This window comes from Dendroctonus ponderosae, unplaced genomic scaffold (genome assembly GCF_020466585.1).
Source record: "Dendroctonus ponderosae isolate FM_Combo_2020 unplaced genomic scaffold, Dpon_F_20191213v2 Dpon_F_20191213_1, whole genome shotgun sequence".
Classification (NCBI taxonomy): domain Eukaryota; kingdom Metazoa; phylum Arthropoda; class Insecta; order Coleoptera; family Curculionidae; genus Dendroctonus; species Dendroctonus ponderosae.
This window is the reverse complement of record NW_026017110.1, coordinates 48,121,162-48,147,743: the sequence shown is the minus strand read 5'-3', so window position 1 is coordinate 48,147,743 and position 26,582 is coordinate 48,121,162. Positions and strand designations below refer to the sequence as shown.

General features: G+C 39.7%; 3 protein-coding genes across 3 annotated transcripts in view; 1 reads left to right on the top strand and 2 right to left on the bottom strand.

Moving 5' to 3' along the window:
* LOC109541454 (neuropeptide SIFamide receptor) overlaps positions 1-26,582 on the top strand; it is a 40,741-nt gene that overhangs the window by 6,979 nt on the left and 7,180 nt on the right. Inside the window, exon 2 of the mRNA XM_019910311.2 lies at positions 18,361-18,460. Within this exon, the coding sequence (XP_019765870.1) occupies positions 18,361-18,460 (100 nt within the window). The remainder of the gene's footprint in view (positions 1-18,360; positions 18,461-26,582) is intronic.
* LOC109541458 (larval cuticle protein F1) lies at positions 20,301-22,821 on the bottom strand. The gene is made up of 2 exons (XM_019910314.2): positions 22,718-22,821; positions 20,301-20,615 (listed from the first exon to the last, which is right to left on the bottom strand). The coding sequence occupies exons 1-2, from the start codon at positions 22,727-22,729 to the stop codon at positions 20,337-20,339; spliced, it is 291 nt and encodes a 96-aa protein (XP_019765873.2). The 5' UTR covers positions 22,730-22,821; the 3' UTR covers positions 20,301-20,336.
* On the bottom strand, positions 25,178-25,952 carry LOC109541457 (neurofilament heavy polypeptide). Its single transcript, XM_019910313.2, has 2 exons — positions 25,769-25,952; positions 25,178-25,710 (listed from the first exon to the last, which is right to left on the bottom strand). The coding sequence occupies exons 1-2, from the start codon at positions 25,778-25,780 to the stop codon at positions 25,294-25,296; spliced, it is 429 nt and encodes a 142-aa protein (XP_019765872.2). The 5' UTR covers positions 25,781-25,952; the 3' UTR covers positions 25,178-25,293.

Here is a 26,582-nt window from a genome sequence, read left to right as displayed (position 1 = left end):
ACCATTTTATAGAAAAATCCTGGTTCCCTTGAATTTTCGACCAATTTTGGAAATTGCGGCATATTATTTAAAAAACTCCTGAAGTTGGAATCAAAAATGTCCCCGACTATCAACTGGAGCTGAAAGCACTAAATCCTAATTTTCTTTTAAGCCATAAGAAGCGTCATCCGCATCTCATTGTCAAGTCTTATCGACCAGTTTCGCGATGAAAGGCTTCACTTTATCTCCGAATGTTTATTCAAAGAGCCACAATGTTAGGGAAAATATGGGGCCTGGACGAGTGAAGAAGTTTTCGAAACTTCCCGGTCAGGATGCGTTTTATCATTTAAAAGTTTGGCAATTTCATCGAGGACATCTGACCAGATGCTGTCCTTGAACTGCATGTTCGGACCAGCTTTGTTCCCGCGCCTCTAATAGGATGTTTCAATTTATTACTGGATTTATCGAGGCTGGACGATTTTCGCATAATCCGCATGCATTTCGTACCCGATTAGCGACTATGTTGCCCATATTAAACCGGCTAGTTTAATTAGAACGTTGCCATGCAAGGAAAAATGCACAAAATGCAGTTGCATTTGAAGAAGCCATCGTTCAGATCTGCCCATAAATAATGAGATTTTGCTCGCTTTCAAGCACATTATAATGGGGCTGCTCTCGAGTAAATAAAGCCATAAAACTCGAGCAAAGCATATCTGGATCGCGCTGTAAAAGTGCCAGCTTTTCCGGATCCTGGATATATCAACCAGTGTGTTCAACTGACTATTAGTTGCCGTTCCCTTGCTGCTTAAGTCCAGCCATTGAAATTTTAATGGGGATCGATCGATGACAATGCAAGGGAAATCATGGAAAATGGAACAAAATCTTGCGAATGGAAGTGACATACAAATCAATTTACCTGACTTGAGGCCTCAGCTGCATGTATTGGGGTCGCTACCCTTCGGGGTCATCGGGCATGCCCTACAACAGCCAACCGTTTCCCGGGCTCAAAGACGCATTTATTTACAAAGCAACATTTCAGCTCCTCGATTCACTGGCCTCAAAACGGCACTGGAAATAAACAGAAAATCCCCAAGCATTTTCGCCCTTAGCACCGTCTAGCCAGCATAAATTTGGTCAAAACATCCCAACATTATGGACAAATAAAACGAGAAGTCTGATAAAACCTCAATGATTTCAGTTGCTCAAGTTCAGCCGGTTGTTTTTGTTATCCGGGCCCAAAGTGGTGGTCTTTTTCGCCCCCCATAACAACCCCATTCAGCTGCCGCGAATTTTCATTTTAAATTCGACCAATCTGCATGTGCAAGTATTGTGTAAAGAGAACAGCCAGGAAAATGAAATGTGTAGCCGGTTTCGGTTTTCCCGGCAAAGTGCTCCGTTTGGAATATTGACGTTAGTGCATACGTTTTCTCTACTTATGTACCTCTAAATATTGAATAAAGCACGGAAAGTTGGCACAATGTTGGCAGAATTCTCACTTAATAAATGTGGAACATTTCCAAGGGGTTCGAGTGTCTTCTGGTTTTCTAGACTTGGCGTGAAAAAATAATCATTTTTAAACCTCCGCAGAAAAACACCTCGATTATTCACCGCCTCACACATGAGGCCTTGGTTGATCAGTGTGCTCAAAATTATTAGATTTAAAGGCTTGGGAGATTTTCTACAACTGTTTATAGTTGGCGCTATTTGGAGCAAAAGCGTTACTTTGTACACATGGCTTTAAAAATTTCTGTTCAACAAAATCCTGCGAATTAAAGGATAGTTTTTCTGTCGCAAAAGTCGATAGGCGAGCAAAACTTCAAAAACTTCAGAGCTTTGGGTAATTTTTTACGAATTTTCACGTTTTCGACATAGAAATGTTAACGTCATATTTCAGGTTTGACTCTAAAAACTCTACTGTTAAAACCGCTGCAGCTAAAAGACCCACGAAGAAAATGAGCGTTTCCAGCACGTTCGGAGCGTTGGTTCATTTTAAAGATTTTTTTTAACTGCACATTTTTGATGACTCAGTTTAAAAAAAATATACTTCTAAAACCTCGATTTAAAAGCTACTTTTTCAATTGTCCATACTGGAAGTCTTTGCTGGTAAGCGCAAAAACCGTCAGTAGATTTGGCGCAATTGAAAACAGGCTTGTGCAAGTTTGCCTTTAAAAACGTGTCTCCTGTCGTCAAAATTCAATCTTCTGGCCAATAATCAAAAGTCCAAACTTAAGATTTAGGATTCGGTACCCAGAAAAGACTGCATTTTTTCTTTACTCTTACACGCAGCTTTGGTGAGCCCTCGAAAAAGCTTTTATTCTGAGTGCGGTTTATGAACGACAATTTTTGCAGGCTGAATTTAAAAAATGTTATTTCACTAAATCTGTTGCGGCAGAAACGCGCTCTTTACGGCATTAGAGTGCTTTTTCCTTTAGTCCCGCCGCAAAATTCTGTTACAGCGAACTTTTTTCGCCAATTTTACGAAGTTGCAATCATCTGAGTACACTTTATGTGCGTTGCAGCGTGATTATTTCAAAAACGCATTTTCAAAAAACTGATGGAGTTCGACAAGCGCATTTTATGGTTTTTATAAGCGCATCTTTTGTGCAATTCAAATCTTAAAATTCAGTTCAATTGCGCTCTTTTATATAATTTTACGAATTTCAGTCCTCTAGGGGCGCTTAACGAGCGACAAATCGTTGTAGAGTAAGGTTTAGAAATTCGTTCTCAAAAAAGCGATTCAGCTCGAAGATCGCGTTTTAAGGCATTTAAAAGCGTTTGTATTTATTAACAACATACGCAATTCATGAGCAACAATTCGTTGCACTGTGAGTTTAAAAATGTTCTTTCCGCAAAACGTGTTAACGTAGAAAATCGAAAATTACACCATCTGAAAAAACGCTTTTTGCCTCATTAAGACCAAAACAATCAAGTTACGGAAGTTTTTCAGCCTGAGTTTCAAAAGTCAATTTCCAACAAACCAGTTGAGATAGGAAAGTACAGAGCAGTGTTTTAAAACACGCCTTTTACGTTACTTCGGCAAGAAAAGTGAGTTCAATGGAAATTTTTTCTGATATTTTACGAACTTTAATCATCTGACTGCTCTTAAGGAGCGCCAATTCGTAAAAACCATCGAAACCTAAAAACTTACTGATATAAAAAAAAGCGACTGTTACTGCAGGGTAAAGAGCACATTTTCTTTAAGTTCAACCAAGAAATGTATTTCAATAGGGAATTTTTCCAAGATTTTACGAATTTTCAGTCCTCTGAGTGGGCGCCAATTTGTTGGAGAATGCGACTCGATTTTTTCGGAATTTTCGAAAATCCTGCGGAGATTAAAAAGAGCAAATTTTACAATTAAAGGAGAACCTACTGCTTTACTCGTGTCACAAACTTCAATTTAAGGACGCTTTTTATTCAAGATTTAACAAATTTCACCTGAGAGCGCCTTATGAGCGTCAATTCGTTGCAGCGGAAGTTCCAAAAGTGGATTTCCAAAAAACTGGTTAATTCCCAAATGCGCATTTTACGGCATTTACAGGGGCGCACTTTTTTCGACTTATGCCATAAAACTGGGTTCAATTGCGTCTTTGGCTAGGATTTTACAAATTTTCGATCATCTGATTGCGCTTCGTGAGCGACAATTAGTTATAGAATGAGTTTGAAAAATGTATTCCCAAAAACCTTATTGAGAGGGAAAAGCACCAGTTCTCGCATTTAAAAGAGTATAATGTTCTGTAGGAATGTAATAACATTGGATTCATTGGGAGCTTTTTCGAAGATTTTACGAATTTTTTTCCAGACTCTTTCCTGACTAGTTCCTTAAACTCTTGTCTGAAAACCCATAAAATATCTTCAAGAAAGTAACTTAAATACTATTCTTCAATACAAGTGAAGAGGGCAAGTATATCAAAAGCCAGTGTCCAATTTGCCAGCCACTAGTATGAGGAATAATAGGAATAATGATGGGATGTCCAGTTAGGATTGTTGTGGATAACAATCGAGCTGTCCAGCTGGATAAATTTCCATTTAGAGCGCTAGTTAAACAGTCGATTTTGGTAAACTAGGCCGTATTATAAGGGTTGTGACCCATTTCGGCCAACTGTCCTCTAGTTAAAAAAACGCATCCTGAACCACTTAAATCGCTTTTTTCTGGCCAACTCAGGGGCTCAATACTCAAGATTATGCAAGTTTACGTGAAATCTTGGGACCCGAGGAAAAACACTATCAAATCGCAGTTACCTTAACCCAGTTCTGATGTCATTAATTACACCAGCAAGAACAGAAAATTGATGTCGAAGCGAATATATGATTCGCGCCTAGAGGATGGAAAGTTTGGGGTTTTGTCCTCCGCAAGGGTGAAAGATCTTAAAGTTTTTGTCGCCCTTTCCTAAAGTTGGGCCCCTCATTATTAAAGTGGTCTAATTATGGGACCTTCGGTTTGGAGGAGGTCAGTCAAACTGGGCCAAACTGGGACACTCTGTTGAGCACCGATGCTTTAACCAGCAAACATATAAAGCGACTTTTAATGGCCGGAATTAGGCAGAAATCATTGTTAATAACAGCGAACTTTGCAATTTGCCGAGCGCGCTGACTTTGGAAAGTTTTCGATGGGAAAAATGGTGCAGTTCAGCGCCCCGACTTCAGCGCTTCGCTGACCTGATTGAACACCTGCCACTTGAAAATGTAGCCATCAGCTGATTTATAAATCAACTTCCCGGGCCCTTATTAGGTCAATTGTTCTAATTAACCGCGGAAGATCCCATCTGGATTGGCAAGTGAGTTCATTGGGAATCTGATCGTGTGCTCGGTTAATTACGAAAGGAAAACTTTGGGGATTTAAGGGCCAAAACGCCCTCGGCAGGCGACAAATTTAATCTCCCTCAAACGGATTTTTGCAAAACGTTCCCTCAATCTCCCGTTTGATGAGAAATTGAGCGCCAGCCTCAAGTTCACATTCGCTGCTCTCGCAGCGGAAAAATCGACTCTGGCAACAAACAGGCCTGGGAAATGAATTTCCTCTCGTTGACGACGGGAATCAAATGCCTATTTCAGTCTGGAAATTAAACCGCTTTCAATGTCAATGATTTTCCTTGGGAAATACATATGTGGCCCAACTGTACATTTCCGCCTGATGAAGAAAGGGAGTTTTCCAACTTTCCCAGCATTAGTAGAACTCGGGAGAAACTCGGAAAATGCAACATTTTTTTTGTTGATTTTCATGCACAATTATATAGCCTGAAGTGAAAAAATTAAAATCATTCAGACCGATGCAGGGGGCCAATTCCCCAATAATCATACCCAATTTCCCAATCAGATTGCTTGGACTTATGGCCGAACCGAGCCATATAGAGGGCACAGAATCATTTTTCAATTCTAAGTGAATTTAATCTCCGACCTTGATGGAATAAATCCTGCAAAATGAATCAATTTGTCCTCGTCCTCGGGGATGCCGCCATATATAACGGAGCTCTTTAACTTCCCGGTTTCTTTTCCTCATGGACCATAAATATTGTTCGCTTTTCCTTTTATTCATATTTGCTTAACCGGCCAGTCAATGAGTTAATATAGTTTGATAAATGGTCTTAGGACAGGATATTGAGCCAGTTCCAATCGCGTTTTCAAACCATTTTGTGTCGATGGATGTGAGCTTTGGTAAGTCACGGTCAATGTGATTGGGAAAAACATGTTTTGACACGTTGCAGCAAAGAACTATGAAAGATGGGAGTTGGCTTTTGACTCCGAACATGACTTAGAGTGTGTGCAATGTTCATTTGCATCGTATTGTGGTTCAAATAGGCTGGATGAAGTTTTAAAACCTGACCAAGTTATGGTTGAAAATTTTTTTTTTTACTGCGAAACTGGACGATATTAGCATTTCTGATGACTTGACACCGTAGCGGAGGGTTTCAGGTGTGCGCACTCAAAAGCTGGCTTACAACTGAAGACGCGTTGATTTTTTTCAGGATTTTGAATTGGAAGCTGAAATGTAGGCAGGGCTCACTTGTGAAGGCTCAATAAAAAAATTCACACCTCCTAAACTAGAACAGGAAACAACTTTTAATTGCTGCAGAGTGTAGGCGAAGTGTTACAACGCACGTGGACAAAAGCAGCTCCTCATTTCAACTCGAGTTTCCAGTGAACTTTTTCGGGCTTTCCAACCTTAAGCAAAAGTCGAAAGAATCATTACCTTTCGGGCATCCAAAAAAAATCATAACTCCCAAATTTCTCAAGATAAAAGCGTGAAGTTTCTAATCAGTTTAGCTGGAGGTTTCAGGACTACATAGACCAACCCTGAGTGAGATCTAAAAATGCATTGACTTTTTAGAGTTTTTTGAATCAGAAAATGCTGAAATAGAGCAGGTTTGCACTTTTAGACTCGCTAAAAAAATTCAAACCTCTCAGGCCAAAATGGGAAACAAATTTAATTCTCTGAACAGAAGGGATGAAGTTTTGGCGCAAATGGACAAAATCTAACTTCTATCCCAACCTCCAGTGATTTTTACGGGCTTTCAAGCCTACAGCGAAAGGACATAATCCTTACACTTCAAGCATCCAAAAAATTCATAACTCCCAAACTGCTCAAGATAAACTCTTGAAGTTCCTGGTCAGTTTAGCTGGAGGTTTAAGGTCTACATAAACCAACCCTAACTTAGATCTAAAAAATGCGTTGACTTCTTACAGTTTTTTTGAATTAGAAAAGGCTGAAATAGAGCAGGTTTTCACTTTTAAAGACTAGCTAAAAAAATTCAAAGGTCTCAGGGCAAAATGGGAAACAACTTTTACTTTCTGAACAGTAGATATGAACTTTTAGGGCGCAAGTAACAAAATCTAACTTCCATCCCAACCTCCGGTGATTTTTGCGGGATTTCAAGCCTATGCGAAAAGTCGACCGAATCCTTACGCTTCAAGAGTCCAAAAAATTCATAACTCCCAAACTTCTCAAGATAAACGCTTGAAGTGTCTGGTCAGTTTAGCTGGATGTTTCTGGTCTTCGTAGAGCAACCCTGACTTAAATCTATGGATGCGTTGATTTTTCAGAGAATTTTGAATTAAAAACAGCTGAAATAGAACAGGTTTCCACTTTTCAAGACTCGCTAAAAAAATTCAAACCTCTCAGGCCAAAATGGGACACAACTTTAATTCTCTGAACAGTAAAGATGAAGTTTTAGGGAGCAAGTGACAAAATCTAACTTCTATTCGATCTTCCAGTTATTTTTTGCGGGCTTTCAAACCTTATGCAAAAGTGGAAAAAAATCCTTATGTTTCGCGCATCAAAAAAAATTATAACTACCAAACTTCTGAAGATAAAAGCGTCAAGTTTCCACACAGTTTAACTGAAAGTTTCCAGTGTACACAAACGAAGCCTAACTTGGGCCTGAACTTGTTTAAATTTCCTGGGGCTTTTTGATTTTGGGGCTGAAATCGGCGATATTTTCACTTTTTAAACCTCCAAAACAACTCGAATCTCCCAGGCAGGAATGAAAAACACATTTAACTTTGTACACGGTGTAGCTGAAGTTTCATGGTGTAAGTCGACCGAGTCTTGCGTTTTTCGGAGGATTTATTGATTTTTCAGGGGCATTTGAAACTTAGTATTTGACTCCGAGTCGAAGGAATTTTCACACTTCAAGCGAAAAAAATAATAGCCCTTGAACATGCCAACATGAAAGACTGAGATTTCGTCCTAGTGAAACTGAAGGTGGACAAAACCGCAGTTAAATCTAAAAACTGATAGATTTTTTGGAGGACTTTGAAGTTGAGGTTGAAATTTTCGCTCTTGAACGCGTATGAAACATGAAAACGTCCTCCACTGGAATGTAAAACACTTTAACTCCAGTGTTAGGAGTTGAAGTATTACACCGCACATGAGCATAATTTAACTAAAAATCCAGCGTTGACTCTTAGCTAACGCGAAATCAAAAACTGAAGTTCTGTCCGGATGTAACCGAAGGTTTGAAGCCTAGATGGGCGAAAGTTCGTTTAAATCCGTTGAGCTCAAAATGGGGCTTGAAATTGGGGCAGAAATACGCGATTCTTTCACTTTTGAAGGCGCATTAAAAAATTAAAAAGTTCCTCAATGGAAAGTAAAACAACTTTAGCTTTCTTCACAGAGTAGGTGAAGTTTCAAGCAGTACAGGGACACATTTTAGCTAAAATTTCAGCCTTGGCTGATTTTTTGGCAGCATTCGAATTTTCCATAAAAAAATCCATAACTCTTGAAAGAATGATACAGGAAAGATAGAGGTTATGCCCTGGCGTAAATGAAGATTTGGCATGTGCGTGGATAAAACTTCGCTTCTGTGAGTGTGGGACTGTGGGTTGATTTTTTGGAGGATTTTGAAGTTGAGGAAATTTTGAAATTTTTCTGGCTTGAAGACCTGCTTTAATAAACGTCAAACTCTCAAACCTCAAGAGTAAAGCACTTCAGGTTTCTAAAGACAGTAACAGAAGGTTTCCGTTGTTCACCGGATAAGTTTGACACGGCTGTGCAACTTTAATGATGTTTTGGAGGTGTTTAAACTGCAGGCTATAAATTTCACCCTTGTTAGTAGTCAAAGGTGTGCGTAGCACTGAAAGGAACACAAAGAACAACTCGAAGTTTCCGCACAGTATAAAGGACGGTTCAAGTTGCCACTGTGTAAAATTCAGCTGGGTCCCGACGGTTTATTGATTTTTGGGAAGCCCTAAAAGCTGAAAAAGTAGAAAAATCCGAACTGGCATCCTACCGACTGCGCCAGAGGCGTCAGGCCCCAAGTTGTTGGACTGTTTAAGAGCCACTTCCTCGGAAATGCTGAACATTTGAGGGAAAAATTGGAAGAGTGAAAAAGGGCTGGAAATAAAGAAGCAGAGATAAAAATGAAAACTTCCTGTTTCGTGCACTTTGATCGCAACATTGGCTGGCTGGAATCACGCAGGTGCAATATTAGGTTGAATCTTCTTCGGCCTAAATACGGTGCGGCGTCGCGGGCGTCGCGGCGGTAAACTAGGACGCCGACCTGGTCAGCCCAGGTGAAAAGGAGAACGAACGCAGGCAAGGCCAATAGTGCATTGGATATCCTGCCTGCAGAAATATTTATACGAAGTTGGTATTTTATAGTCCTGAAACAGGAAGCAGGAGGTTTATGGAAGCAGGCCACAAGACTGGGAATTTAAATGCGAAATTAATTAATCGCGCAAAACCCCCGGAATTCGATTGCGATGGAAAGTCTGGATGCAATGCGGCCGCTAATGAAGCCCTGACAATGCATCATTATTAAGAGCCGAGATTAAATTCCTGCTCAAACTTTCCTCTTTCTACCATGTTGCTTCTTTCATCGAATTCACATTCCCGGAAATTTTTACCTCAATTAGACCTGCAGGGGGGAAAACGCGGAAATTCAGCAGAGTCTGAATTAGCTGCGTCTTTCTGCCTGCCGACGTAACCCAGTTAAGTATTTGCCGGGTTTGAGCCTTTGGGAAAACTTCTCGCTTTACGCTCTAAGGATCAATCTCCAGGTATTCGGCCAGGAAAATGTAAATTGTCTAGAGTTTTTGGCCTCTTGAATGCTTTCAGAGGCAAATCGTTTCCCGCTTCCGGGCCTGGACAGATCCAGAATCGATTCGATTCAATTCGGACAATTCAAATGGATCGGAATGATGCGAATAATTGGTTTGGATATGGGCAAACTCATAGATGAGATGTTCGGAATCGGCTCGTAATGAGAATGTTCCGAGCCGTGAAATCCATGCAGTTTCCAGGCCGAATGCTGTTCTGGAAGTCTTCGGCACATTTCCTAAAACCGGTTTGCCGTACTAAATTCCAATCATTTTCACTGGGATGCTCAAATTATTCACACTCTCAGTGAATGGTTTTTGCCACTTTCAATTTCATGGTATTGAATGTTTGGGGTAAATCCCGCACTTGTGTTGCGACTGAATTTTGAGAATTCTCAACTATGAAGGCCGTAACTATAACCATCACTAAAAGTAGATAGAAAGTTGGATTTACGGCAGTTAAATAAAGCAAAGGTGGTTCTATTTGTGCAAAAATTGCCAAATTTGCGAAATTATCGTGAAATGTTTGGCGTTTTCTTTTAAATTAAATCTGTCGCGATTTTTTCAAAAATTTGTAAATTATGATTGAAAGTCGATAGCGATTTGACTTTTCCTCCGTTTCGCAGAGGGGATGATACTATATTTGGGCGTTAATGGCCGAAATTGCAGCATTTTTCATTATTGAAAATTTTTAAATGAGTCGCAGATTTTGAAATTCCAGTCTGCGAACTTATCTTTAGTGTGCAAACCGTCCGTCGCGATTTTATCAAAAATGTTTCAATTACAAGTGAAGATATATTGCATATCGATATTACCGCTTGTTATGTAGCACAAATGTAGCTCTAATCGACAAAAAAAACTTCCAAATTAGTCGAATTTTTCCTGAATTTTAGGCAATTTTTTAAAATCAAGTCTGCGAATTTACCTTTTCTGTACAAACCGCACGATTTTTTTCAAAATTTTCTCATTTACAACTGCAGGTATGCAGAAAATTGCTATTAACGCCGTTGAGTAGCAGAGATTTCCGCCCGTTTGTGCAAAAAGTTTCAAATGTGTGGAATTTTTCGTAAATATTTGGCGTATTTTAAAATTCAGGCTTAAGCATTGATCTCGATCGTGCCAACAGTCTGTAGCGGGTTTTTCAAAAATTCTCAATTTAAATCACAAGCAGCTAGCGATTTATTATTAACTCCGTTAAATAAACGATAGTCTGTCCTATCGGTGCACAAATCACGAAATTTTCAAAATTTTTCCTCAATTTTTGGCATTTTAAATTCGAGTTTGCGATTTCAACTCTACAGTACAAAAGTCTGTTGCGATTTTTCAAAAAATCATCAATTATAACCGAAAGTGGATAGCAATTTGGTATTAAGTCCGTTGGGCACGGAAACTATTGCTTTAAATTTCCACCTGTTGCCAAGTTTGTCGTATTTTCCTTAATTTTTTGAATATTTTTAAATTCAAGCCTTAATTCTTCTTGTCTCGATTTTTTCAAAAATGTATCAAATATAATTGTAGGCAGGTAGCGAGTTAGGATTAACGCCGTTAAATAGATAACATATTGCGCTATTTGTGCGGCTGTTGCAAAAGCTTCCAGAAGTCGTTTGAGTTTTTGGCAAATTCATAAATTATATCCTGGGAATTCATCTCGATTGTACAAACAGTCTATCGCAGTTTTTTTATATCATCAATTACAACTACGGGTAAATAGCAAGTTAGAGTTAATTCCATTATATAGACAAAATATTGGTCTATTTAACAAAAAATTACTAAATTTGCCACATTTTTATTGAATTATGGGCATATTTTTAAGTCAATTGTGAAAATTGAGCTTTTTTACGTTAAGTTGTCTGTTAAAATTTTTGAAAAGTTTGCCAGTAACAGTTGAAAATTGGAAGCGAGTTCGCTTTCACTGCGTTCCGTACACTAAAAGTCACTCTAGATGTGCGAAAATTGCAAAACTTCCCACAATTTCGTTAAATTTTTGGCATATTTCTAAATCCAAGTGGGAGGATTGATCTTTACCGTATAAACAGTTTGTAGCAGTTTTTTCAAAAATTCAGAAATTTTAACTGAGAGCAGATAGTACATTTATGAAAACGCGGCTAGGTAGAGAAAATGTTGTTCCATTTGTGTGCAAATTGCCGAACTTGCGACATTTTTTTTTAAGTTTCAGCATGCTTTGAAATTGAGGTCTGAGAGTCGATCTCTGCCAGGCAAACAGTTTGTCGCAATTTTTCCAACAATTTGTCGATTGCCACTGAAAGTCGATAACAAACTAGTACCAACGCTGTTAGATAGAGGACATATGGTACTGGTACTGGTACAAAAATTTCCAAATTTTCCGCATTTTTGGTATATTTTTAAACTCAAGTGTGCGAATTGATTTTTACTATGTAAACCATCTGTTGCGAAAATGCGCCAATTTCAACAGAATGCAGAAAGCGAATGCAGAAAGCACAGCGAAATTACTGTGCTTAGGAAAGGGTAAAGCATTTTTCTTGAATGTTTGCCATATTTCTAGAGCCAAGTCTGAGAATTGATCTTTGCTCTACAAACAGTCGGTCGAATTTTTTTTCAAAATGCGTCTAGTAGAACTGAAGCGATATGAGGAATAGGAAATAACGACATTCGGTAGATAATATCTTGCTTAACCTGCGCAAAAATTTTCAAAATGTATCATTAATTTTTTTATTTTTGGCATATCTCGAAAGTTAAGTCTGCGAATTGAGCTTTAGAGTGCCAAACGTATGTCGCTAGTTTTTTAAAAATTAGTCAATTATTATAGAAAGCAGGTACTCAGTTGAAATTAGGACCATTGAATAGAGGAAATATGACCCTATTTGCGTGTGAATTGCCAAACTTACCCCTTTCTCCTAGAATTGTTGGCAAATTTTTTAGTACACTGTGTCATTCATAAGTGGAACTCGATACCGAGTTGATATTTTCTCCTCTAAAAAGAGGAATCATGGTCTCTATTGGGCGGCAATTGCCAAATTTGCCCCATTTTTCCCGAATTTTTGACATTTTATGAAATCATGATCGTGATACATACTTGCAATTTTCCAATGTTTCTTTGCCACTCTGTTTAATGTATCTAAAAGAAAAATTTAATAGGAAACTCTCAACACTAAACTAGATAATTGATTCAAAGCCGTTGCAAAAGCATAACATTAAATGTCTTCCCTCCATTATCCAACGTTCCAGCCCCTTTCGCATCCAGACATGCCTGTAATCTTCATAAATGCAAATTTCCTGGAATAGACATGCCACTGAATAAATGTACACGCCACTTAACGGCTGTTGAGCACAGAATAGCAAATCGTAATGAGCAGTTTTGGTGTTTTTTCTGGCAAATGTTACAACCAGTTTAGTGGACCACAGGCCTTTGGCCTGCAGGGAGGTTCAGAAGCCTTTTCCTTGACCAAAACATTGCCGATTCTCCAATTGCTAATTTATATTCCACAGCATGTTTATTAGGCTGGAACATTGCGAGCAGCTGCTCTACAGACGAATCCCGAATATTAATTTAATGGGGCAACGTGACAAATTGGTCTCTGCATGATTTTCCGCAATCCTGCAGGCCGTCATGAATTATCGACGTACTACATTCCGAATTCCTGAACGTTTCCTGGATAGGTCAGGGCATGGATCGGACAGTGGCGAAGTCCTACTAAACGCTGGATTTATCGCCCACTTGACACACTTGGAGTTGGATTTAGGGAAATATTGAGGAAACTTTTTGAGGAAAACTGCCACCAAATAAACCGTAGGTGGCGACGCGTTGACACAGAGCAGCGCTTAATTACTTTACACTGTGGGCACATTTACATGGCCATTACTCATTCTCCTTGTTTCCATTAAAATTAATGGCAAGGTTTATTTCCCTAATTGTTCCACAGCCACCTCCATCCCCATTTCGCTTTTTGCCGCGGTCTTTAGACAGTGGAGCGACTACAGGCTTGAATGTGGAATTTTGGAAGCAACTGTCTTTCATCAGGCTGGGCTGATTAATGGGTATGGATAAAGTGAAGAATTTGTAAATTTTCTGGAAAATGCGCTCCAAGTTGCAATCAGAAGGCTTGTTCCACCCAAAAACTAACTCAACTTCTCCGCGTCTCAAACTTACCCTTAGAACGCCTTGCGTTGCATGCAACCTTCGCAGTTCTTTGGAACAACTCCCATAAATAAACCTCCCAGGCCAGATTCCCGATTTACACCTCCGAAACGGACTGTTTACTAACTTAACTCCTAACTTGCACTCTATTTGTTCTAAATGCCACTTATCCCCCCGTGTTATTTGCCAGGATTCGAATAAATTCGTAGCCGCAGTTTGCCAGGTTTTAAGTTGCTTGCCATGCCACCGGTGTTTTCCAGATAAAACCGATCAGAAATCCTGTAAAACTCCACAAGGTTTATGGGTATGGGTCGGCTTCAAACCAAATGGTTGCGGTTTTTCGCTTTGGCCGTGTTTACATGCGGGCGGGAGTTCAGTTTTACCTTCACGTGCTGCGGTTTAGTGCCACCTTGGATTCCACTGCTGTTTCCTGTTTTATTGTCAAATATTTAGGGCTTATTTTGATGTTATCTGGCATGAGCCGGAGGCTTTTTAAGGTATTTAGAGGTTTTCAGGACGTTTTCCTATTCGTTGGTTTGCTACGCCACTGGAGAGGGGTTTTTCTTTGTTAGTGTTGCAAAGTTGACTCTAATGCCAGTCTTCCCTGATATTTGGTAATTTTTGCATACTGAATATAATAAGGATTTTCAAACATTTATTTCTTGCAAACAAATCCAGGCAAAAAAGCGCTCGGTACTTGGAACTGTACACTGGAAAAACCGAACTTTCCTGTAGAATCATCTTGAAGTTGACTTTGATGCTAGATTTATCTGGCAATTTTTATATACTTAGGTGCGCTTGGATAAGAGAACTGATTTCCTATCTGACGATTTGCACACTGGTTTTCTAAAATGTATTACTCGCCAACGAGAGCACGCAGAAAATCAGTTGTTGAAAGCCTTTTGAAAGTTCAAACCTTTATTTATTACTACCACAAGGTTGACTGTATCGCCAGTTTTTTCTGCTATTTGGCGATTTTTTAATGCTGATATGCGCCTCGATTAGAACACCGATTTGTCAACCGACGGTTGGCAAACTAGTTTAAAAACATGTATTTCTCGTAAACCAGCACAGATAGAAAATCGCCGCTTATGCAACTAGAAAGTGTGATCCTTTCTTTATTTCCGTCGCAAAGTTCATTGGAATGGCGGTATAGCCTTGTATGTGACGATTTTTTGTTTACTGAGGTGCGCTTGGATAATAAAACTGACTTCTCGACCGACGGTTGGCAAACTGATTTTCAAAATTTTATTTCTCACGAACTAGCCCCACTAAAAAAATTATTCGTACGCCACTGGTAAGACTGAATTTTCATTAATGACTACCGCAAAGTTGACGCCAATGTCAACTTTTCCTGAATTTTTTCGATTTTTTATACACTGAGGTGCACGTGCATTGGCAGATTGATTTATCGAAACTGATTTTCCAAAACTTACTTCTCAAAAAGTTATTGCCGAATTGAATAAAATAAGCACCGCTTTTTGCTCGCATTTTTTATCTTCTGCGGTGCGCTTGTATTAGAACACTGATTTGTCGATCGACGCTCTAAAAACTTATTTTCAAAAATGTATATCTCTCGAACTAGCCAAGATGGAAAAACGCTTGTTATACTTCTCCAAATACTAGACTTCTCTTTATTTCTGATCCAAAATTCGCTTTCATGCGACTTTTTCCTGAAACTCAGAAAGTTTTGGTATACCAACGTGCGCTTGGATAAGAAAACTGAGTTCTCGAAGGACGTTTGGCAAACTGACGTTTAAAAAGTGGTTTCCCACAAACTAGCATCGCCAAAAGAATTATTGGTACGCCACTGTAAGTACTAAATTTCCAGAATTTTCGCCAGAAAGTTGAGTGAAATTCTAGATTTCACTCGGATTTGACGTTTTTTTTCTGTGCTGAGGTGCGCTTCTATCAGAACACTGATTTGTCGATGAACGGTTTGAAAACTGATTTTCAAAAATATATTCTTTACAAACCATCCCACTGGAAAGAGTAAACCTTCTTCTATTATTGCGGAAACGTTGATTTACATATCAGTTTTTCCTAATATTTGACGATTTTCTATTTACTGAGGTGCGTTTGGATTACAAAACTGATTGGTCAACTCACGGTTGGCAAACTGATTTTCAAAATTTTATTTCTCACAAACTAGCCCCGTTAGAAAAATTCTTCGTACGCCACTGGCAAGACTGAATCTTCGTTAATCACTACTACAAAGTTGACGCTAATTCCAGGTTTTCCTGGAATTTTTCGATTTTCTATGCACTAAGGTGCACATGCATTGGCAAATTTATTTGTGGAAACTGATTTTTAAAAATGAACTTCTCAAAAACTGGTCCCGCCAGAAGAATCTTTAGTACGCCACTGGAAGGACTGAATTTTCCTGAATCATTGCCAAGTTGAATAAAATGCCGCTTTTGCTCGCATTTTTTATCTATTGGGATGCGCTTGGATTGGGACACTGATTTGTCGATCGAGGTTCTAAAAGCTGATTTTTAAGAATATATTTCTCGCGAACTAACCAAGCCTAAATAGCGCGGCTTTCACCATTAGAAAGACTAGACTTTGTTTTATTATTGCCGCAAAATTAATTTCGAAGCGGGTTTTTCACAGTATTCGACAATTTTTTGCATACCAATGTGCGCATGGATAAGGAAACCGACTTATTGACCGACGGATGGCAAACTGAATTTCAAAAATGTATTTGTCCCAAACCAGCGCATCCAGAGAAATCATTGGTACGCCATTGAAAATACTGAAGCATCCTGAATTTTTGCGGGAAAGTTGAATGAAATCCCGCAATTTACTCGCAATTCGCGATTTTTTATCTAATGAGGTGCGCTTGTATTAGAACACTGATTTGTTGATCGACGCTTCGAAAACTGATTTTTTCGAAAACGTTTATTGTTTCCGAAATAGCCAAGATCACAAAGCGCTTGTTATACCCCTCGAAAGAACAGACTTCTGTTCATTTCTGGTCCAAAATTCGACCGACCTTTGGCAAACTGACGTTCAAAAATTCGTTTCTCGCAAACCAGCAACTCCACAAAACTGACTGGTATGCCACTGGAAAGACTAAAGTTTCCTGAATTTTCGCCAGAAAATTGAGTGAAATTCCACATTTTACTCGAATTTGGCGAGTTTTTCTCTACTGAGGTGCGCTTCTATCAGAACACTGATTTGTCGATCGACGGTTTAAAAGCTGATTTTCAAAATTTTATTTCTCACGAACTTGCCCAGACAAGAAGGCGCTTGATACACCACTGAAAAGACCGGGATTATGTTTATTATTGGAGCAAAATTCACTTTGATCCGAGTTTTTCCTGCTATTGGGCAATTTTTTCTATACTGAGGTGCCCTTGAATTTGAAAATAAAACAGCCCCGCAAGAAAACAGTTTGGTACGCCACTGGAAAGACGGAACTTTTCTCAATTATTGTCTCAAAATTAATTTTATGTCCAATATTTCCTGAAGTTTGGCAATTTTTCGTATTAGCACTGATTTTTCGATCGGCGGTTTGCAAACGGATTTTCAAAAATACATTTCTCACAAACCAGCCGAGATGGGAAAACGCTTGTTTAAGCCACTGGAAAGAGTAAACCTTCTTCTATTATTGCAGAAAAGTTGACTGACACATCAGTTTTTCCTAATATTTGACGATTTTCTATACACTGAGGCGCACTTGCATTTGCGAACAGATTTGCCGACTTGTGGTTTGCAAGCTGATTTTCAAAAATTAATTTATTGCAAACGAGTCCAGATAGGAAATCGCTTGTTACGCCACTGTAAAGAGTATGCCATCGTCTGTAAGTGATAAAAAGCGGGCTAGGGCATTACGCCTTCCTGATTTTTGACAATTTTTTATGCACTGAGTTGCGCACTTGTATTTGCAAACTTATTGTCAACTGGCCATTTACAAATAGATTTTCAAAAAATTGTTTCTCGCAAAGGAGCCCAGATAGAAAAGTGCTTGTTGCGCCACTTTAAAGAGTCAGTTTTCCTCTATGAGCGGCCTACAGTCGAGTCCAATGGAAAGCTTTCCTGATTTTTGACGATTTTTCATATATTGAGGTGCACATGCATTTGCAAGCTGATTTTTAAAAAATGTTGAACCAACCAGCCTTAGCAGAAAAACGCTTGCTACACCTCCGGAAAGTGAAGAAACCCTTCTTCTATTTGATTCCAAAAAAGAAATGTAGATGAAACTCGGAAAAACTCGTCAGGTTCGAGCAATGGTCTCGAGAGCCAAATTCTATCATTTTGAGCTGTGCTGCTTGGGCCGGTCCAATATTTCCGACTTTTCTTTGCTCCTTTCAGTTTCCCTGGAAATTTCGCAGTTTTCCAAATGATCCTCTCCTTCCTCAGCACTGCCTCTTATAACGAAATCCCAGTTAAGAGAGTGTAAAGGCTGAGCGATTTGTAGAAAAACTGGTTAAAATCATTGAAATGGTCCATGAGCCGATCACAAATGACCAATCAAGACTTGAACCCTGACCCAGATGGGCAATTCGAAAATTCCCGATGCCGTTAAATCACTCAGGCGGCAATTTCCTCGGTTTTTCCTGTTTCTGTTTATGCTTGCCGACCGATAAGCCGCCTTATGGGCGCTTTCGCCTTGGCAGTAGAAATTCAGGACGGTCATGTTAAATCGCGAGAAACCCGCAAATTATAACAACGACGATTTTCCGAAGGAAAACTGTTTTTCTAATGGGTTTTCTTGTTGTTTTCAGCCTGGATGCTCGGCTGGTGGATGTGCAAAACTGTGCCCTACGTGCAAGGAGTTTCTGTCGCTGCTTCCGTCTATAGTTTAGTGGCTGTGTCGCTAGATAGGTAAGTTTTCAGGCCCTTAATTGTGCAAGGAATCAATGGCAATTTTCCGAAGGTAAAACTTTAATACGCGGGCTTACAAGGATAGCAAAACTGGCATTTATAATGAATAAATCAGTCAATCGATTCTCAGACGGACGTTTCCACATTTGAACTCCCCGAAAAAACACACTCGCTCACGCTCCATATAAATTCGCCTTGAAAAAAATGGAAACAATAAAGGCCCCAACTAACGGCAGCCCGAACGAAATTAATAAATCTTACAATAAATAAAATGCTGCCCTTTTCGGGCTTTCATTAAACGCCCCCCAACAAAGCCGGAATGCATTCGGGTTGTTGTAACTCACGTCGGAATCACTTGCAACCAGTTCAGTCCTGACTTTTCCTGTTCACCTTCACCCAATTTTGAGGCGAAATTGTATTTTTAATGCACGCTAAATCATTTTTTATTCGCTTGCAAAGTTACAAGTTGTTTGGCGCAGTCGGTAGACGATTAATGGATGAACAGGGGCTTGACAATAGGCGGTGGCAGCGGATGGACGGGCGTCAGCAGCGGCAGAAGCGGATCTGGATGCAGCAGCGGAAAGGGCAGTGGTGGCGGCACCATATGCGATACGGGGGCAGACCATCCAGGGGCGCAGCAAATCAGGGTAAAAATTAGCTAGAACGACATTCAAAAATTCACTACTTTGGAACGAGTTTAGGTAGGCAGGTGATTTTGGTGCCGGTTGATAGGAACAAGATGTTAAAACAAGGTGCGTAAATATGGGAAAGTTCTGTTTTTGGGGAAGTTGCTTTTCGCTTGAGATGGTATCCCCGGTTGAAAAATGCCCCCAATGACCTAGATGTGCATTTTTTCGGCACCTGAAGAATCTAGCTGAATAAAAAAATACTCACAAGCTTGTACATTTTGAAGAAGACTCACCAGCCAGCTTCCAAACAATGACGCAAATTAGCGAGGTGGCTTTACCTTTTATACTCCACGCATTCCGCGCTATTCCATCCTAGATGTCTGCATATTCCAGCCGGTAATAGAATTTCCATTAACCTTGCCAAGCAGACAATGGCTGGAAATGTGAAATAATTGGTGGAAAAATTGATTTTCCTTGCCAATAACAGAGCTAATTAAGCGTGAATGTCATCAGAAAACATTCTTGGGCTGCCGATGGATGCGAATCGGATTGTCTGATTTAGCCATTGTTGTTCGATTAGGCTTCCTTTGGAACTTTCTTAGTCGTGGTGGCGTCAGCAAATAGTTCGGTTGCTCTTCATTTAGATGACAGAGTTCCGTTCGGACGGGGTAAGTGAATTTTCCCAGATAGAAACCCCGAACTTTGAAAGTCATATTTACGTGAACTAACGATGGTATTCAAAGAATCGATGGCCAAAGGCTAAAGGCGAGAAAGTTGGCCTAAAGTTCCAAACGGTAATCTTTGCGCTGACAAAAAAAGCCTTGTAACTTTGCGCTCAATCATTTAAAGGTTTAAAGTGAGTCGTTTCTGCTGAAACATCGCCCTGAATTAATTCGAGGATTGAAAAACAATTCCATGCAAGTGCAAATGAGAAAACCCCGGATAGTTTTCCAGGCGCCGGACAGTGCGGCCACTCTAAACTGCTTTCGGGCATTTACCAGCAAAATCGCCCGAATTAAACGCCTTTTCAGTCAGTCTTGTACTAGAAAACGAACGAAGTTCTTCCTAATAAATTAAGCAGCTCAACAGGATTCGACACTATTCGCCTTCACCTTGTCACTCGCCCGAGATTTATCCCGCGTCCACACCAAATCCATAAATTACGCCAGGAAATGTTGCCTTAATAATAAAACCAGGAAAAAACGCGTGGATGAAATCAAACAAACATTTATTGGGGAAAACTTAACTTAATGGTGCACTAAAACTGGAGCTGCATGAACAACTGGAGCTGGATGAACGATGGATTGAGCCTGGATGGTCTTGGTGATGACTGGAGCTGAGTGCACAGCAACAATAGGAGCAGCTTTCACCACCGGGATCAAGGGGGTTTGTTTGATGAGAACAGGGGCGGTTTTCACCACTGGAACGACTGGAACGCTGTGGACGACTGGAGCTGGATGAGCCACCAGAACTGGGGAGCCGATGTATCCGGCGCTGGCAAAGGCCAAGGTGGCAACGATGATGATCTGAAAGCCCGAAAATTAGTTAAATTCGCTGAAAATTTGATTCGTTTAAGGCGCAGACTTGGGCCGGATTTGGCCTCGGATGGCCTAAACAGAGTGTGTGGGGTACTCGAAGAATTAGTTCGTCCATTGTGGGCGAACTAATGGTGGCACTCGGGGGTGGTTTTTTGTTTTGGAAAGAGCGCACTTTTCCATACAAACGGGAGAAGTTTAACTTTTGTACACTCATCAGCGATTTGTGGAATAGTTCGCAAAATTGAGCTGGATTGGGCAATCGAAATGCCAAATCGGGCGCGTGGTTATCCTGAAGTTAAGAGTCCAGTGTGAGAGAAGCAAAAGCGATCAACAACCACGCATCTCTGGGTTGGAAAGAGAGAGCAGTTTCTATTGAAGCCTCGAAAGGTTCATTTTTTCACCTTCCTCATGGATTTTTAGAAAAATTTGTTGGAAAGAAAAGTTGGGCTGAACGTGGCAATAAAGATGCCAAATCGCGCGAGTGGTTTACCTGAAGTTAAGAGTACACTGTTCTATACAAATACTCAAAGTTTCATTTTTGCGCCCTCATCAGGGATTTGTGGAAAAATTCGCGAACTTCAGCTGCATTCGGCCGTCAATAATCTAAAGTAAGCCCGTGGTTAACCTAAAGTTAAACGTTCAGCGTGAGAGAGCCAAGAGAAACAGACCAATAGCATTTTTTACTTTAGAAAGAGGGCACTGTCCTGGACAACTCTGCAAAGTTCTGTTATTGCGCCGTCATCACAGATTTGTGGAAAAATTCGCAAACCTGGAGTAGATTTCGACATCGAAATCCTTATGCGGGCGCGTGGTTTACCACTCACTGTGAGAGAGCTGAGAGAAACCAACCAGTAAGAATGTTTGCGTTAGAAAGAGAGTACTTTGCTAGACAAGACCTGAAAGTTTCATACTTGCGTCATCAGCAGGGATTTGTGGAACAATTCACAAAATTGGGCAAGATTTGTCCATCAAGTTTCTAAAGTGGGCTCGAGGTTTATCTGAAGTTTAGCATCCACTGTAAAGTAACCAAAAGAATCAGGCCACTAAAAAATTGTGCGTTGGAACGGGGGTTCTTTTTTGTTCAAAATGAGAAAGTTTCATTTTTGTGGCATCAACAGGATTTAGCCGAAAAATTCGCAAACTTGGGCTTGATTTGAGACAAGAGATTCCAAACAGGACGCTTGTTTTTCTTGAAGGGAAACGTCGATTTTGAGTAAACTAAGAAAGGCAGACCATTATAGCGTTATGTATTGAAAAGAGCCCATTTTCTAAAAACTATGTGAACATTTTAGTAATCAACCGTATTTCTTTGAGAAAGAAATTGGCAAAATTTTCAGTCGAAATTCTGTGGAAGAAAGTCGGGCAATTGAGAAGTTTTGTGTTGGAAGGGGCACACTTTTCTATAAAAGACCTGAAAATTTCGCTGTTGGTCCATCATCAGGGATATTGGGAAAAACGTGCAAATTTTACCAGAGGGACTGCAAATAAATCAAACATTTTTTTTTCGTTTAGATCAGCGTTTTTTCGTTTAAATAAAGAACCCAGACAGATTTGGGAATTTTCAATCAAACAGAGCACACTTTCCAATACACGCCCTCACGGTTTCGCTCGTGATCAGGGATTTTAACGAAAATTGTGTTCTTGAAGCGGGGTATTTTTAAACAAAAAAAAACTGTTCACCCAGCAGGAAAAAACCTTTTTAGTTCGCTGCGAGAATTTAATCCATCTAAGGGCACTTAAAATCACGGAACTTAAGCATCCAAGCGAAATAATCGCATAAAGGAATAATCAAAAATTAATCCCTGCAGCTGATCTGGCAGCTGGAAAACAACCATCCAGACTTACATCCGTCGCTTCAACTCCGAGTAATAACTCCCAGCTCCATTGTAACAATTAGTTTGACTAACTGGGTTAATTCGGAAGTTTTGTCGCACTTTTTGCCACATTAGCGGCGCTATTAAATCGCAACTTGCCGTCAAACCCGAGAAGTTCGCTTAGATTCGAGTGCAGGATTAAACATGTTCATGTTCCAAACATTTAAATAACAAGGCTTAGATCTAGACAACGGGAAAAAAATAGCTGATACTTACCAAAGCTTGCATGTTGGCTGTTGGATGAACTGAAGAAGTCGATGCAGCCAAAGTCGAGCCGGCTTTATTTATATCTATATGAAATCCCCGCCTGAAGAATACGTTTCAAGAGTACATATTGTATATGCGTAACCTTCATTGTCACTGGTTAATGTGAACTGGTGTTCCATTTTTTAATTGGATAATATTTGTTATGCAGTTATTTATCTTGAAGTCTCATTAAATCTCAATGTCTTCAGTTGAGACGGTTGAGCATAAAATTTCTACCAAACACAAGCACGAGCTCCTGGCATCTTCAGAGATGGCTTGCTCGAGAAATTTTTGAGAATTTGTATGGAAAAGTGTCCTCTTTACAGTAGCACAATCCGTATTTCCCGCGCACAGCCAGTTTTCCGGAATGCTTATGCAAGAGTTTTAAGGAAAATTCCCCAAAAATCCGCAAATGGGTTGATCGTCTTCAAATTTTGAGGGTTTGTGAGGAAAAGTGTCTTTTTGATTCGCGCAAATAGTACGATTCCATCTGCGTTAGGGCTAGAGCAATAAACGTTTAAAAATAATGTTGACTACAGCTGGTCTTACAAAACCCATACAGGTTGAATAAAAATTTGCCAAAAGTCTCCAAATTTTTTTAAGTTTCAGCACCTAAAGACACAAGTCCAACGTATCCAATCGAATAGCAAGCATCGTTTTATGTTGGTCCTGCATTCAGAAATGCATCATTGAATATTAATTTTCAAAATACTCAGACCAATGCTGAAATTTCTGAAAAAATCCCCAAAATCAGCAAAAATGCCAGTGAAATTTAAATTTTCAGCTCGTATAGCTGGAGGAACGCCTCGACTTTCAATTGGTATAACACACGGCTTTCAGCGAGGGCGAGGTTTCGAAAAATTAGTTATTTTTTCGACCAATTTTTAAAGTAGTCACTATTAGATCGGTAGTTTGTGTAAACATTCATAAAGAACATCAGCGAAAAATTCGATTGCATTCAAATTTCTGGAAGTTATAACCAAAAAGACTTTTACTCCAGGTAGCGTAACAGGCATTTTTATAACTGGAACGGTTTTAGAGGAAATTTTTTTTTCAAAGCAAATTTGCGCAGGTTTGCCAGTGAAAAACCCATGCAATCGGATGTGTATAAATTTGGCAAAAATTCCTCAAAAGTTAGATTTCATTGAAATTTTAGGTCGTTATAGAGAAAAGTTTGCTTTATCTAGTGGTGGAGCCAGATTCCAGTGACGTAGCAAGTGATTCGAAAGACCTATCTAAATCATTAAATATTTTTGTGCAACAAGTAGCTATTAAGGGGCGTATGCAGCCGCTTGTAAGAAAAATCGCAAAAAATCAGTGAAAAATCCAATTGAATTTTCAAACTCGCGATTTGATTGACACTTTAGGCAGTTATAGAGAAAAGTTGTTATATCCATGGTTATTATATCTTATATATGTCTTATATCCATGGGTATAGTGGTGGAACCAGATTCCCGTGGCGTAACAAACAATTCGACAAATCCAAATAATTAAATCTCTGTGTATGTAATGTGTGTATACATGCAAATTGGCCAACATTTCCTAAAAATCCTGTTTGATTGAAATTTTAGACAGTTATAGAGGAAAGTTTGCTGTATCCAGTGGTGGGTTTAGATTCTAGAGGAGCAGCAAGTGATTCGAAAAATCCATAATTAAATCTCGTTTTCCAACAAGTAGCCATTAAGGGGCAAATGCAGCCGCTTGCAAAAAAAATCGCAAAAAATCAGTGAAAAATCCAATTGAATTTAAATTGTCGTCTCGCATAAAACAAAGTCTCCTCTTTCCAGTGGTGTGAGAAACACCCTTGTAAAGGGGCAACTTTTTTAACTGAGTTAAATTTAGTGTAAGCTTTAAGCTTCCCAGAAATCTACTCTAGTTATTTGCGCTGTAAAAAGACCGAAAAAATCGCCAGCTTCAAGGACTCAGAGCGAAATCTAGATGTTTATTTTACGTCTGGTTAAAGTCTAGAATAGAAGAAACTAAGCAGAACTAGAAGAATCGAGTGGTTGGAGACAGAAGGTCGAGGGGACAGGCGTGGATTATAAGCAACGACTTTCCCCTTTCCCTTCTATCTCTGCCACTGCAGCAGCAAAAGAAGGAAACTGACCAACCAGAAGAAGAAACTGAAAAATAATCAGAAGATGCCTAATCCTCAAATGCTAAACAAATTTGTTTTCTGTTGCGTTAATCTCGAGATGCTGGATCTTTAGCAATGCATTACGTAACATTGGCTGAAACCATCAATACTCTTCAAGTACATTTCGGATGGATTTAAATCAATAATAATCCATTATAAAACTCTCCTTGTTAACCTCAATAGATGTGCGATCATTGAAAATATGCTAAACGAACTTGTCTGATTAATTTTCTGCTCGCTGCGTGTCCTCCGATCCTGTTCAGATTAATTAAGTCGAATCCAATACAAGCAAATCAATAAAAACACGTTTATTAAAATAAATAATTAATTATGCAAATAAAATAGAACATGCTTTTTACAAAGCTGCACAGGCAAATAAATAAACCTAAATCTAAAAATGTGTTTGGGTTTAGCGGCCCTTTTCAGCGGGTTTTGCTTTGGTTTCTTCAGCTGCCTTCAGAGGCTCCTTGGTGTTCTCAGCTGGCTTCTTCTCCTCGACTGGTTTGGACTTTGAGTGCATGTTTTGCTTCTGATTTTCACGCTTTCCCTGCTTCACTGTGTCTGAGCCGCGACGTGCCTGCTCCTCCGGCTTCTGAGCCGCGGGTTTTTCCTTCTGAGCGGATTTCTGCTCGGGTTTGGTGGCTTCGGCCGATTTCGCCTTTTCCAGCTTCTCTAAGGGTTTGTGAATTTCTCCGGCTGGCTGTTTGGATTCGGGGCGAAGCGGCAGCTCTTTGACTGCTGGCGAGTCGCCCTTTTGCTCAACGGCTGCAGGGGGTTTGGGCAAAACCGCCCCCGAAACGCATGCCAGAAGTGCGCATAAAATAATCTGAAATTTGAAGAAAACTTTTGGGTTCTGCTGCTTTTGCGGGCTGCGAAAAACTTACCAGTTTGAACATGTTGGCTGGATCAGGCTAGTTAACTCGATGAGAAGACGGTGAACGAATATACCTGATCAGGTTGGTATCCAGGAATATATAGCGGTAAAAATAGCCCCTCTTAGTCGCCTTTAACGTGCCATTGGCTTCGCACTACCTTGACGTTTCGCTCATTTAAGGCTTCGTTTGTTTTGCACCGAAAAAAGCCTGTTTAGGTGCCATAAAACATGCAATCGCCGAGTTTTTTTCATTTTTTTTCCCGTGATCAATATTAATTTGTTTATCATGCCGGCTGGCGCTGTGGCGACTAAGCGTGACGGATTCATGTTGGTATTTTGTTGCTTAGAAGGAATTTTTCAATTCTGTGTCTTCAAACCGCCTTAGAAATTCAAGGAACTTTCTTAAACTCGCAAGTTACTAGTGAAGCAATTTTCGAGGTTTTAGGGAGGATTTGAGCCACTTGGTAACTGTGGAACCAGAGCAATCTTCATTTTTTCACTCTCAAAAGGAAGCTTTGGGAGAATTCTACAGAAAGTCCCCTTGTCTCTAGTCGGGTATTAAAAACCGTTTTCTACATATGAACATTTGAACTTTCCTAAGCCATTTAAAGGCGAATTTAGATTTATTGCGAGTTTTATAAGAAATGTGAAAAAATGCAGGTTTAATCACAAATCTTTAATATTTAAGGCCGTTTTATCAAGCAACTCTTCTATATGCAAAACACCGATCGTAGTTCGACAATTGTCGCGGTTTTGGTGATGCTTTTTTTACTCCTAAAAGAAAACTCTAGGAAAATTCTGTCGAAAGTCTTCTTATGTCTAGT